The sequence below is a fragment of the Amblyraja radiata genome, chromosome 21, assembly GCF_010909765.2.
Source record: "Amblyraja radiata isolate CabotCenter1 chromosome 21, sAmbRad1.1.pri, whole genome shotgun sequence".
Lineage (NCBI taxonomy): Eukaryota > Metazoa > Chordata > Chondrichthyes > Rajiformes > Rajidae > Amblyraja > Amblyraja radiata.
The window spans coordinates 34,972,909-34,987,424 of record NC_045976.1 but is presented as its reverse complement, the minus strand read 5'-3'; the positions used below and the strand labels follow the sequence as shown (position 1 = coordinate 34,987,424).

Genomic DNA, 14,516 nt, shown 5'->3' with positions numbered 1-14,516 from the left:
AATAATATCTGGGCCGTGTAAGCAACCTTAGGTGAAAAATAAGTTGTTTTTATTTGAATGTTTTCATTTATTGATTAAACAAGTGAAGGTTATTTGGTAAACATATAATTATCTAGTTTGGCATAGTATGTCAGAGGTTCTTTATTTTGAAAGAAACGTCGGACTAAGGCCCCGTCAAACTTGATCTCATGAAACGACACAGAAGAAAGGTAAGCAAGTTATCCGCACAATCAATTTCACAAAAACAAATCTGTCACATTACTGCTGTGTGAGTTTGCTGTGAGTATACTACCTGTTGTGTTTTTCGTATTAAAATACTAACCTCACTCAAAGCATGTTGTTGCTGTAAATATTTCAGAACCTCATAACGATACTATTTACCTGCAAGTGTTTATTTAACTGAGTGCATTTAGGAATAATGCAGGGACCTTCAACTAAACTAATTGTTGCTGATACCAAATGTGACTCTTAATAATTAGCTAATGCCAACAACTTTCTGTATAAACTAGCTGATATTTTATGCTACTGGCTCAGCATCTTCAGTTCTAATTCTTCCTCCGCAAGATATGTGAACAAGATTTTATGCAAGGTTTCAGTTTTCCTAAATCTTATCCTGTTTTATATTTAAATTCAGATACAATAAAAGCTCTGCTTTCCAAATCAGGATGTTACTGTTTAAATGAAAATGTAAAACCAATATTAATAAAGCAACTGTTGAAGTTTAGTGTGGAATAATGGATCGCTTTTTATGGAGTGTGGCAAGAGATTTTGTAGAAAGAATGTACTATTTTGTGATAACAAAATGTTTTAAAAGTTTTTACTATTATGAAAGGATGGGTCAAAATAAATGGAAACAATTAACAGTTATTCAGGTACCTAAGATGAGAGCACATCAAGACGATATTAAATGTAGATTTTGGACCATGAGCAAGAGCAACATGGCAAACCTAGAGAACATATCAACATTTTTATTGTTTATTTGTTTGTGTTTATTGTTGTTTATTATTGTATGATTGTATGTATGACTGCAGGCACGAAATTTCGTTCAGACCGTAAGGTCTGAATTACAATAATAAAGGTATTCAACATTTAATAATATTAGGAGAATAAATGAAGAAAGAATATTAAAAAAAAAACAGCAAGTTAGAAACATTACATTTGCAAAAACAGTTGGTTTGTGATGTTATTTTTCTGTCATAATTTGTATGTAATTTATATTATTTTAACAAAATACATATGTGACCAGCTTGACATCTTAAGAACCAGTCTGGTGTAGCCTTACTGAACTCTTGTCATAGTTAAATTATATTAGATGAAACGTTTTAGGCAAGTGAACCAAGTTTGCACACAATCCTCCAGGTGTGCCTTCACCAAGACTCAATATAGTCTATAACTCTACCACCTGTGTGGTTTAATTGGTTGAAGTAACAATAGATCCAGGGTTTGACTTCCTATATTGATTTTGAATGATCTGTTTCTGATCCCTGCAGAGTCCCAATCATTAATCGCATACAAATTGGATATCAGGAGACAAGGAGACAACGTAGGAAAATTGTATTTTGGGTGATAAGCTGTCATTTTAATCAATGGCCATGCAGACACTGGGGTCTCAAATGCCCATTCTTGCTTCTATTTCTTATGTACTAATGTTTATTTTTGTACTTAACCCTTCAAGCGTCAAAAGTGATTATTTGTCATATGAACTAGTCCAATTAAATTCATACTAGTGCTTGTAAAGATGCACCAAAAACCAGTTCAGTTCATATGATAAAGAGACGCTCTTCACAATTGAAGGATAAGAACGAATGTAAACACAAGAAACAGGAGCATGAATACACCATTCGGACCTTTGTGCCTATTCCGCTATTCAATAAAATCACGACCGATCACCCACAACATTTTCCTGCATTATCCCTCTTATCAATAAAGGCCAATTTACTCAAGGAGAACACAATGTCCTGGAGTAACTTAGCAGGTCAGGCAGCACCTGTGGAAGATATCATTTATCCAAATAGCTACTCCATCTGCACATTAGTCTGAGTAACTTAAGTACACTTTAGATCAGTTTCAATGACAAACTCCTGTGCTTGTAGAAACAAGGAAATGCAGATTCTGCTTTACAGAAAAGACAGTGCTGGAGTAACTCAGCAGACCGGGCAGTATCTCTGAGGAACATAGATGGGTGATGTTTAGTGCCGGGTCTCTTCTTCAGGCGACTCTTCTTCAGGCCAGTGCCCACGTTTTAACCCAGACCCACTGCTTTGATTTGTCATTTTCGCACCTTGCCCTCTCGTTCCCCTCTCTCCTGACTCTCAGTCCGAAGAAGGGCCAGGACCTGAAATGTCACCTGTTCATTTTGCTCCAGAGATGCTGTCTGTCCCACTGAGTATCTTATGGATAGGTGATGTTTCGTGCCGGGTCTCTTCTTCAGGCCAGTGCTTGGTTCCGTGGGTTGTCCCCGCCCGCAGATGCCGGCGAACTTAAAGGGCCTGTCCCACTAGGCGACTGCCGGCGACTGTCATAGTTGTAGCAGGTCGCCGAAAAACCGGTGACTGGCAAGGGCAGGGCGATGCCATCGGCGGTCGATTGCGTCTCCTGCCGGCGCTGCCCCTTTAAGGGCGAAGTCGATCCAGCTTGTAGCTCGATTGGCCGTTCCTGAATCCGCTCACCTCAAAATAAGGCGGCCAGCGATTGGGCTCAGGGCTGAGGAGGGGCACGTTGATTGGTGGATTGCGGCGCCTGTTTGTGTTGTGAGGGGAGAGCGGGACGTGGGCCCGAGTCGGGGCCGTGAAGCCGCGGCCTTTCCCAGTCTCTGTCGGTGCCGTGAAGCCGCGGCCTTTCCCAGTCTCTGTCGGTGCCGTGAAGCCGCGGCCTTTCCCAGTCTCTGTCGGGGCCGTGAAGCCGCGGCCTTTCCCAGTCTCTGTCGGGGGCCGTGAAGCCGCGGCCTTTCCCAGCCGCCAGTGGCAGTGACCCGGCCGCGGTCACTTATGTCAGTGTAATTTATTTTTAATTATTAGGTGGCTGGAGGTACAAAACAAAACTGTGGCGTGGGGTCGACGTCCCCCGTGTGTCGGGTGGCTCGGCCGCGGCCGATCTGCGGGGATGTCGGAGCCGGCGCTTCTCAGTCAGTTCGTGAAGGTAACCGAGAGGCCGCAGGCCGGGCCGCCAGGTCAGTGTTGGACTCACAAATAATCTGTAGAGTTGTCCCCACAATCAACTGGCTGTATGTACAGTAAAACAGTGCTGGAGTAACTCAGCGGGTCAGGCAGCATCCTGGTGAATCTGTGGACTTCGTTGCCACAGACGGCTGTGGAGGCCAAGTCAATTGATATTCTAAGGCAGAGATAGATTGATTAGTACTGGTGTCAGGGGTTATGGGGAGAAGGCGGGAGAATGGGATTGAGTGCAGAGCAGCATTCCTTCTCTCCAGAGCAGCATCTCTGGAGAGAAGGAATGGGTGATGTTTTGTATCGAGACCTTTTGTCAGACCCTTCTTCACCCATTCTCTCCAGAGATGCTGCCTGTCCCGCTGAGTTACTCCAGCATTTTGTGTCTATCATTTGACTCTTGTGTTGTTTGCCATCACAGATTCTGAATGTGAATCTAATAATAGATTGTGTCTAACTATTTAAATTGATGCTTGTGTGCTATAATATCTGCTCCTATATCAAGTTGGGTGCATATAGCATATAGAATAGATATTGATTTGAAAGTTGAACGCAGGTAGCATTTATCAAAGTTAGTAGGGTTAATAGTTCAGAGAAAATCCAACCTGAAAAGGTCAAGATAGAACTTTAAGGTAGACAAAAATGCTGGAGAAATTCAGCAGGTGAGGCAGCATCTATGGAGCGAAGGAATAGACGTCACCTATTCCTTCGCTCCATAGATGCTGCCTCACCCGCTGAGTTTCTCCAGCATTTTTGTCTACCTTTGATTTTTCCAGCATCTGCAGTTCTTTCTTAAACAGGATAGAACTTTAAATAGTTTAGGTTGCGGAGAAAGGGGTGGAGCAGAGAGAACAAATGAATTGTTTATGATAGGATGATAGTGAATGTCAAAATGTGATTAAGGCGCATTTTCTTTAGTGCTGGCCAAAACAACAAGCCTGCATGGGCGATAACCACCAGCTCCTATAATTATATTGTGATTTAAAAAAAATAATAATAATTTCAGTGTAGGAGGAGGCCAATGGGATAATTAAAGTTTACTTTAGCGATACAGCCTGGAAATAGGTCCTTCACACTGAGTCCATGCCGACTAACAATCATCTGTACACTAGCCCTACACGCGAGGGACAATTTACAGAAACCAATTAGAATACAAACCTGCACATTCTTGGAATGTGAGAGGAAACCAGAGCCCCTGGAGAAAACCCATACACTCACAAGAAGAACTTCGTACAAACAGTGCCCATGATAAGAATCGAACCTGGGTCTCTGGTGCTGCACCACGGTGACATGTTAGCTCTTTAAAAGAGCAATCAAATTTGACTCACTCGAGCTTTTTCAGGATGGCTGTTTGTTTTTCCATGAGTATTCATCCACTTCCAATTTGACAATGTCCTTTTGTATTTAATAAAAATCGAATTTCCTTTGGCTCTTCTGCTAATTATCTTAATTTTATGTATTTGGTTTGGATTGACCTGATAGTAGTAGTTTCCACTTCTTTAATCTGGCCAATGTCCTGTATAATTTGAATCATTTTACATGGAGGTGAGTTTGTGGAATATTGACATGGTGAATGTGTTCGTAACGATGGAAGACAGAGTTGGGCATCTGAGGATTGAGGGAATTGTTCTTGTATAATGGGAACAGCTAATTAAATAATAGTATGTTTTACCAACAATGTACCAGATAAGGCAGGGTTCCTGTGCACACTGTACAAAAAGTCAATCCTTAATGATTATTAATTTACAAATATGGGTTCTCCGTTACAAGTTATGAGCTTGTAACATGCAATTCCTATGTCACGCTGGCTTCCTATGTTTCACTAGTTTATTTTAAAATTGGTTTTTATTATAAATTTATAATTAATTACAAGCCCACAAGAATGTCTAATGTGTAAAATTGCTCTCCTTTTCATCATGTACTCTGATAATGGTATTCTGTTTTGTCCTATTTATAAGGGGCATATGTAAAGAACCAAAACTATATGACAATTTCAATGGTGATAAAATGTACAGATTATTTGTTAACGTGTTTGTAATCTCACCAGTATAAATGAGTTGGGTATTCCGAAAAACGCAAGGAATCATGGGATTTGTCAAAGGTCATTCGCGATTTTTTTTTAAAAAGCGAATGAAGCGCTGGCAGTATAAACTGTATAAATTCTTATTTTTATTCATAAGTTATGTGTAAAAATATATTTATTCTGAGGAACAGGGGTGCCAGGTAGTGGGAGAGTGGGATGTAACAGCGAGAGAGAGAGAGGGGGCAGATGCGAGTGGGATACAGGGGAGTGACTGGACCGCCGGAGAGATTCTCGGCAGCTGTGCTACTGTACGCACACAGACCCATGCCTCATCCACAGCCAGGATCGAACCCGGGTCCCCGGCGCCTTAAATGCTGCCGACCCGCCGCTGGACCTTCTCCCCCCCGAATGTCCCATCCCCACCCGGGGGGCGGCCGGAAACGTCTGGAACAACCCCGGACCAACGGGACAGCGGCGGCCCCAAGCCCACAACCAGCGCGGGGAATCAACGGGGATACACACAAAATGCTGCAGCAACTCAGCGGGTTAGGCAGCATTCCTGGAGAAGAGGAATGGGTGACGTTCTCCAGAGATTTTGCCTGACCCGCCAAGCCACCGCAGCACCCCGTGTGCATCCTCGCCGATGACCGGAGCTCGGCCCCCGCCGGGACTGAGTTGGCCAACCGACAGCTACAGGACACGGAGAGAGGTGCAGCCGATGGCACAGGCGGAAAACCCGGGGGGGGGGCTAGAGGGGACAAGTCTCCCCCCCCCCCCCATGTTTTGAGAGGTGGGGGACCTCCCCCCCCCCCCCCCAAGTTTTTGTCATCCGGATTTTAAAATATCCGCTTTCCGCGAGACAGTGGAGGTGGGACTGCTGATCGAGGGCGCCGATTGGACGAGAGAGACGTCGGTCAGCAGGCAATGGGGGCGGAACATGATGATTCAGCGCGATCATTGGAGGAGGGAGGAGTGGGGGGGTAGCACTGAGGATAGAGTGCGGTGATTGGAGGAGGGAGACGTGTCACAGACCTGCGCCTCATCCGCAGCCAGGATCAATCCCGGCTGGGTCTCCGGCTCTGTCCCGTCCCCACCCGAGTGCCCCCCCCCACGGGTGTCCAGAGAGGTCGGGAGTCAGACGGGAGCTGTACCCCCAAGCCCACAGCCAGCGCAGAGAAGCAGCGCTAAACCCAGCTCAACTCTGCCTGTCCCACTAGGTTCACCTGCCTGGGCTTGCGGGAAATATGGCCAGCGCGGAGAAGCTGCGCTGGTATCCCGTCAGTCCTGTCAGGGCTTGTAGGTTAACCCGGTGAGACAGGCAGAGTTGAGCTGCATTTAGCGCTGGATTGAGCCTCCGAAGCCTCGCGCATGTGTGTGTGAGTGTGCGCATGCGCGCGTGGCCACCAAAAAATTGTGTCCCCCGGTCCCCTCCATATTTTGATAGCGAGTTCCGTGCCTGGCCGACGGTCTCCGGATGGCTCCCCCAGGAGCTGGGGCAGAGCCGAGCTGGAGCAATACTTGACGTTTTTGCTCTCCTAATTTATTTATTTTTGTTCAATGTTCCGTAGAATTGCAGGGTTATCTTTAATAATTCCAACAGTTTGCCAATCGGTCTTCCACATCCTGCCTTCTATATATTTAGAGCTCATCCAAAGTACAGCCATCTTTGCCCTCTCCCAGAGGAATCCTATCCCCATTATTCATCAGCTACAATGTTTATTAATTACCTGTACTCGGTATTCATTGTCTTTTTCAAGAATTTCCAACTATTTGACCTCTGCAAATTGCTCTGTGCCCTTGTTCCACCTTGTTTCAAGGTAACTACACTCTGTCACCTTCATCCATCTCTGGTACCTTTGAAACACCAATCCCTTGTCTTCCTTCACTTACTTTACACCATGCTTAAAGTTCTCCCTTTCATTCTAGGCCATGTTCTTTACTGCCTGCTCTGAACCTGCCTTTGAATCACTTGTTCAACTGTAACCCCTAAGTTTTTAGCCCTGCAGTGTTTGCTTGTTTTTGTGATGAAGTACTTTGGGATGTTTTATTATATTAAATTTACACAGTTAAGTTAAATGTTGGGTGGCAATCCATCATGAAAAGGACTTGAGGGGGTGGGATTGTATATTACTTTATATTCAAACCATTGGAAAATCTAGTTCAAGAAACCAGCTTAAAGAGGAACTGTGAAAATACTTTTTAAGAGAAGGAACATTATTGTGGCTTATGTTCTGCATTTGTGTTACCAATACATTTACTTGGGAGATACCAGGAGTTTGGTTTATCTGGGGCCAGAATATATTATTGAATTATCATCCATAGGATGGTATATTTTTCTAAATATTTACTACAATAGCTTCCTTTGCACCAATAGTTCCATCGACATTTGTTCTGTACTACCATGTGCTAAAAAAAAAAAGTTCAAGTGAACAAGCTCAGAAGACTCATCAAATAAGGCTGTTGATTGTTAGGAACTATCACAGAAAAACGGAACTAATGTTCATTTACTGACGCATCTCATTGACTGCTGAATACAGAATTGACCTGTCGCATTGTTAAAATAGGCCAATTGGGTGGAGATTAACTGGAAAAGGGTTGGGGATGGGGTAATTTTTAATTGGAAAAATCTGTGAAAATTGTATCCTGTTTCATGTGTTATTGTAAACTACGATTATTGCTTCTAGTACCAAAACAAAAATATTTTCCCAAGGAAACATGGGTCACTTGACTGCATCGCCGGCCAAAAAACGACAGTGGATGAAGTCACAATATCAAAGTGTAGGCAGCTGTTTGGGGGAATGTGAATTGAAGCACATGCTGTATTAACAGACCTGACAGTTGTTAACATGCTGACTAAAGCTCAATTTTATTCGGTCAAATAAAGATCAAACTTATAGTCTTCAAATCCCACGTTCCTGTGTCCATATCAGTTTCAGTGAAAGACCTTAAGTAACATGCCTTGGCCATCTGTTATTTAGACACCATTAAAGTATAATATGGTATTTGTAGTAACTGTATGTTCATAACACAATTATTTAAAAAAGTACCATCAACTTTTTTCTCGCTGCCGGTGCATTGACTTCATCAATGATTTAAAAACTATTATTATTTCGTCCTGATGTACCTCTGGCTGTTGCCTTGGCTCTGAGACCAAATGAAACAAAGAGGGAGGGGGGAGGGGGCGGCTCTCATCACTCCGGTCAGAAATGAGCCAACCAAATTGCACACGGCCTGATTCAATAAACAGGAATGTGATTAAACTTTACTTTTGAACCTGTTGATAATGAAAAAAATACTGACTAAAAAACATGAGAAACCTTTAAAGTAGCATCATTTGATCTTGTGTCCTTCAAATGGAGCCTCAACTCGTTATCAAGAGAAAATCACTGCATTAACACTGCATATCCTCCAAATTGAAGTTAAAATGGGGAAAAACTGTAGAACACGGATTGAATCCAGTGGTGTTGGCTTATCCCCTTTCAAATGCCATGATTGGGGTTTCTACCTAAGAAGCAGCAAAAGTTCTTGATCCCTGTCCCTGTTCAGTGAATTCCCCTTTTCACTGAAAACTAGTATATGTTTGGCTTCAATATGGATTGTATTTGATTAAAGCTAATGTTCACTGGCCTAACATTTGATCATCGATGCTGAAAGACCAATTCTTATTTTAGACTAGGTTTGGGTGAGGCTTGTGGTAAAGAAAGAAAATGATAATAACATTTTCAGACCAATACATTCTTTTTTTTTCTAGGATTCTTGGCTATCCAAATCTTCACCGAGGTACAATTAGCAATTAAATATGCATGCAATTTTCCATTTTGCATGTCATTTTAATTACCCAGATCCATAAACAAATTAAGAGAAATGCTGATTTTTTTTTTTAACATAGATTGAAGAACATCTGTTTTTGATCTCCGAAAAAGATATCCAATTAGTCGTGTCACTTGGCTTTTTACATTTTTACAAATTTATCCTCTTTAAATTTTTTGTCTGGTTTCCTCTTGATGCAGATATATTAGTAAATGAGTTTTTCAGAGTGTACATTGCTGAGTAATTTCTCCTTGTGAGGCATCATGCTTCTTTTGCACCTAAAAACTTGTATCCCTTGAGACTTGTATCCCTTCTGCCATCACAAACCGTTTCTTTGGTTACTCCAAATTTATATGCGGAATAACAAAGAAACAGTATTGCTAAAAAAAAGATCTCCTTTATTACTGTACAGATATATGGCTGTAGACAAATATACATCATAGTTTCTCTTTGGTTTTTGTGTGTATTGATCCCATTTTGCTTGAGTTGCCATGTGTGACTGACTCATTGCTGGTAATTGTGGTGACAGGATCTCAGAAGAAAGTCAGATGGTTCCCCGTTAGGAGGCTCTTCGCCCAACCTTGTCTCAGTCTCAGGATTCCTTACAGATTTTTAAAGACAGGTGGGTGGAGATGGCAGACATCGTAGTATGTAGCTAGTGAGATATGTTTCTGTCAATCCACATGCTTTCTCTTTTTTATTCCTTTATGCCTCCCTCTCCCCTTCTCCTTTGCTGCTTAAGAAGATTTTGTGACTTGTATATATGTCAGTAATAAATCTATCGTTTTATATTTAGTTAATTTGTTAAAAGTGACTGCAACTGAAAAAAGATTTCCTCTCTTCCTGGCAACATTTCTCAAATTTGTTCTCTTTTGTTTGGACCATGATTTCTGATGAATTTATGGAGTAAAAGAATCCAGTAGTATAAGAAAACTTGTACAAATACTGTATTATTTAGTTTACAATGGGCATCGTTCAAATCAACATTTTTTTCAGGTCGGGCATTCGATTCCTTTTTAGAGAATATTTAGCTGTCTGCAATTTGGAGAAAATAACTTTCTTGCAAACAATGCGTATATAAGCAGCTGCCACACTTTGTCCCTAACCTGTGACCTGCAATCAACCTCTAAAGAGTTCACAATTGTTACATGCAAATTCTGAAAGATATAGATTCCTATTTAAGGTAAAGAATAGACAATTAAGCCCAACATCTGCATACAACCCTCATATTTGTTGCTCTATTCCTTATCTCTTGAAACTCATCTGTGTGATCCTGTGACTGATTAATGCACTACGGCGTGGCAGCGGGTATCAGTGTTATACACTTTCGTTTGGATCAGCCTGATATCCTTGATTATTACATTTGAGCTGTCTCGGGATTTACTGTTTTAATATGTTACCACAAGTAAGTTGCCTGCGAATGTTTCAACCAGAGAGGAGAGCTGCTACAGAGAGATAGGTGGGACTCCAAGTGGGGCCCAGGGGAGGAAGGGGGGGGGGGGGGGAAGAAAAAAGGGGGGGAATTAGTGAGAGGTTGCCTAAAATTGGAAAATTCGACATTCGTGCTGTTGGCTTGTAAGCTACCCAAGCGGAATTAGGTGCTGTTCCTCCAATTTGCATGTGCCCTCACTCTGGCAATGCAGGAAATCCAGGACAGGAGGTCAGTCTGATCATGGGTCATCACCTATCAATGTTCTCCAGCAGTTTGTGTCCTTTTGTGTATTGACCTGCATCTGCAGCTCTTTATTACTACATCAGGAGTATTTAAATGGTTTCCAAGTACAAGAATCAAAGTACCTATCTATGATATAGCAATGTCTCCCAAGGCATTTCAGAGGAGTCTTCAAACAAAAATTGATTATAAATTCTTGAACGTTATCGGGCAGATGATGAAAGTGTTGGGTTTTCAGGGGTGTTTTTAAGGGAATAAAGGCAAAGGAGAGTAAATGGTGGAATCTAGAACAGAAGTGAAACAATGGAAGACTCAGTGGGTTGAGCAGCATCTCTGGAGACATCAGTCCTGCTTGAACTGCTTTTTGTTCCTGTGTCGTGAAACGTTTGATGCTTAGTGAAGTTAATTTATTACATCATTACAGCTGCAGCCTGCCAATACTAGCCCCTGTTCGAGCATGAATAGTAGTCTTTTGCCCTAGTTGTTTTGCAGTCACCAGATGCATATCTGCTGGTCTTAATCTTGACGTGGCAATTACGTCTATTGATTACTTCAATTCCTCTATGTTACTACATTTTTTTGGATCTTACTTGGACGATTGAATATTTGAGCTAGAGAATGCCCAGGGACATTTTTGTATTTACATAACATTTAGGGGTGTGCTTTTTTTTTTGGTCATCGTCTTAAAAAAAATAATAGATTAATATCACTGGAAAAAATAGTGTAAGGAATTACAATAAATGGCATAAAATTTTGTGCAGTAACAACATTTTACCCAAGCTATCTATGCAAATGTCTGTTCCACTGTTACACCTCCTGTCCTTTTCTACATGCTGTCATTACTGCATGTCCTTTTTAGGTTGTATCTAAAATGTATATCGTTTGCCTCGCTGACCACTTCATGCTAAATTCCAAACACTCTCCACTCCTGATGAGGAAGTTTGTTCTTGATAACTGTCTTGTGTTAATTGCCTCGTTTAATTTATTTCCACGAGTAGAAGCAATTTTTCTATCTATTGCATCAACATTTTTAATTTCAAGTAACATTTTCTGTTTTAATGAATGGAACATTGTTCATCCTTTACTAAGGGATATAATCATATTTTCAAAATCTTTAAACTTTTTACAAACATCTTCTCAGGTGTTTGTTATAATAAAATCTATTAAAACGCAAATTCCAGTTCAAGTTACATTTATTGTCACATGCACCAATTGGTACAGTGAGATTTGAGTTGCCATACAGCCATACAAATAAAAGAACACAATACACAATAGGATTTAACATAAACATTCCCCACAGCGGAATCAACATTTCCCACTATGAGGGAAGGCAATAAAGTTCAGTCATCATCTTCTTTGTTCACCCATGGTCGGGGCCTTTGAGCACTCCACACACCTATGGCGGCCCGTCGGAGCTCCGGCGTCGGAACGGAAGAACACTCTCAGCGGCTTGGAGTTTCCGAATCGGCCACTTCTTACCGGAGACCGTGGCTCCCGAAGACAACAGGCCGAGCTGGGCAGAGATTCAACGCTGGTGACCCTCGGCAAAGGATCCGAGGACTCCACGATGTTAGAATCAGCTCTGCAAACCACAGCTCCACGGTGTTAAACAGCAGGCCAAACACTCCGGAGCTCCACCCGGCGATCCCTGGTAAGGCATCGTCCCGCTCCGCGATGGAATTCAGTGCTGCACCGCTACTGAAGCTCTGGTAGGTAGGCCGCGAGGGGGTGGTGAAGATGTGACTCAGAAAAGACACATCTCCGACCAGGAAGTGACTGAGAAAATGGCTTCCCCTCTTTCCACCCCCCACATTAAAAAAAAAAAAAAACCTTATAAAACATACTTTTAACACACTAAAAAATATCAAAAGGGTGAAATGACGGACAGACTGCTGGCGAGGCTGCCGTGTGCGGCGCCACCCGATTTTAAAATCCTTTTTTTTTTTTTAAAGCATAACTTGTTTACTAAATCCTTTTGGGTGTTACTTCAGTCTAGATCAATTCTCAAATTTTAAAAAAAATAAGGAGTAAGATTGTTTCTCATTGGACACATTTGTCTGTCTTCAAATCCTAGTGCTGAGATAGAAAATGGATTTCCATTTGTTTCTGCATTCATAACTTCCATTCATTATGTGTTTCAGCATGTTTACGGTAAATGATGTGGCAGCGGATTCTCTTGTGAAGTGTTGAATCAATAACTAGATAGTTTTGAAAATATTGAGACATTTAAAAAAGTACATTGAGTGCCAGACAATTTCCCATGACATTACGCGCAGAAAGTAGGGGCATGCAGCCTTTCAGAGAGGCAGCACAGTGAATATGCAATGTGGTAATATTAATTATGTTTATGCTTTAATGAACCACTTATGCGTTTCTTGATTAGGTAGTGGCTAACAATCTTGAGTCGGGGCCCCTCAAGTGACTTAGTTTGGCCTGATGATGATTTTTGGAAACAGCGTTTCCTGAATGTCACCAGAAGTTGTCACTTTGAAAGTGTCTCAGGAAATGCTGGATTTGCTTTGTTCTGTAAAGGGAACACAGAAATATGCTTGTTTTGAACACTGTCTTTCTGATATAGGATTTGTGTTTAATATGCATTTGTGGCAATTTAGGATGGCAAGAGCTAATATCTGCAGTTAGCCAGCAAGGCACTCTGTTGGTTCTGCTGTTGGGACAGAATGACACTCGACTGTTATACTGCAGGAGTACTGCAATCTTTAAATCCTTGCTTGGATATAAAAGATCCTATGGCATTATGTGACGAGTAAACTACAGCTCGTATATATCCTCACCAGCATCACTAAATACAGACTGCTTGGTAATAATTGTATTGCTAAATGTGAGCTTTTGTGCTGTATTTTCTGTGTTCGAACATCCTTCTCTGCTCTGGTCCATTCTGCTCAACAACCCTTAGCAGAACATTCCCTTCTTTGACTCCGTTTCCTGCTGATGTTGGAGATGCATTGTCTCCTCGACCTGCCTATGGCCCCCAAAAAAGCTCCTAGCTGAAATGTGATTTACTTGTATATCTTTTTGATTAAGTATTCATGTAGAATGCAAAGTTCTCTAACCTGAGGCGGACAAATGTAGATCAGATGATCACTTTGCTAAATACCTCTTCATTTGAGGCATCTTAATGATACAAAAGACTTCTTATTTAAAAATTGCTATTTTGTGACGTGTAATATTTCTATGATTTACTTGTATGGATCTGGCCAAGTTGGCAATCATTTTATTTTTCCCCTTTTACCTCTTTTCGTTCTCCCAGGTCACATTGCTCCACCCGCCCGAAGTGGGCACCGCTGTGTTGCTGATAATTCAAGCCTTTATGTGTTTGGTGGCTACAATCCAGACTTTGAGGAGTCGGGTGGTCCAGGGAATGAAGCTTACCCACTTTTCCGAGAGCTCTGGCGATATCATTTTGCTTCTGGTATTTGGCAGCAAGTTGGTACAGAGGGATTCATGCCCAGAGAGCTAGCATCAATGTCAGGTACAGCTTGCATCATTTCTTGTATACTTTTTCACTATGAGCACTATTTTTTTTAATTCACTAGTATGATAATTAAATCTGTTGTAAAATATAATGGCTAGGCATCTGAAATTTTTGAGTCTTATCTATTTGACATGCTCCAGGAAGATTAAAATGCACAGTATTAAACTAGGCAGTAGTGAGGGATAGTTGTTTATAAAAGGCCTAAGAAGATTGTAAAGTGGTGAAGGTTACAGCTTTTGGGCAGTTAAAATTATGGAACAAAGAGCAAAGGCAGTTGTTGTAAAATGTCACTATGTTTGGGCTTAACTTGTGCACTGCAGTGATTAGGTTGAAGTCCAGCAACTTCCCATC

At 41.7% G+C, this 14,516-nt stretch overlaps 1 protein-coding gene across 3 annotated transcripts in view; it reads left to right on the top strand.

Moving 5' to 3' along the window:
• Positions 1-2,658: 2,658 nt before the first annotated feature.
• klhdc10 (kelch domain containing 10) overlaps positions 2,659-14,516 on the top strand; it is a 29,347-nt gene continuing 17,489 nt past the window's right edge. The window contains exons 1-3 of one of the 3 annotated variants that reach the window (XM_033040058.1): positions 2,735-3,169; positions 9,530-9,622; positions 13,941-14,162. In XM_033040058.1, the coding sequence (XP_032895949.1) occupies positions 3,103-3,169; positions 9,530-9,622; positions 13,941-14,162 (382 nt within the window). In that variant the 5' untranslated portion in view covers positions 2,735-3,102. Of the gene's footprint in view, positions 3,170-8,426; positions 8,971-9,529; positions 9,623-13,940; positions 14,163-14,516 lie in introns of those variants that run through there. The other 2 variants (XM_033040057.1, XM_033040059.1) reach the window with 2 other exon arrangements.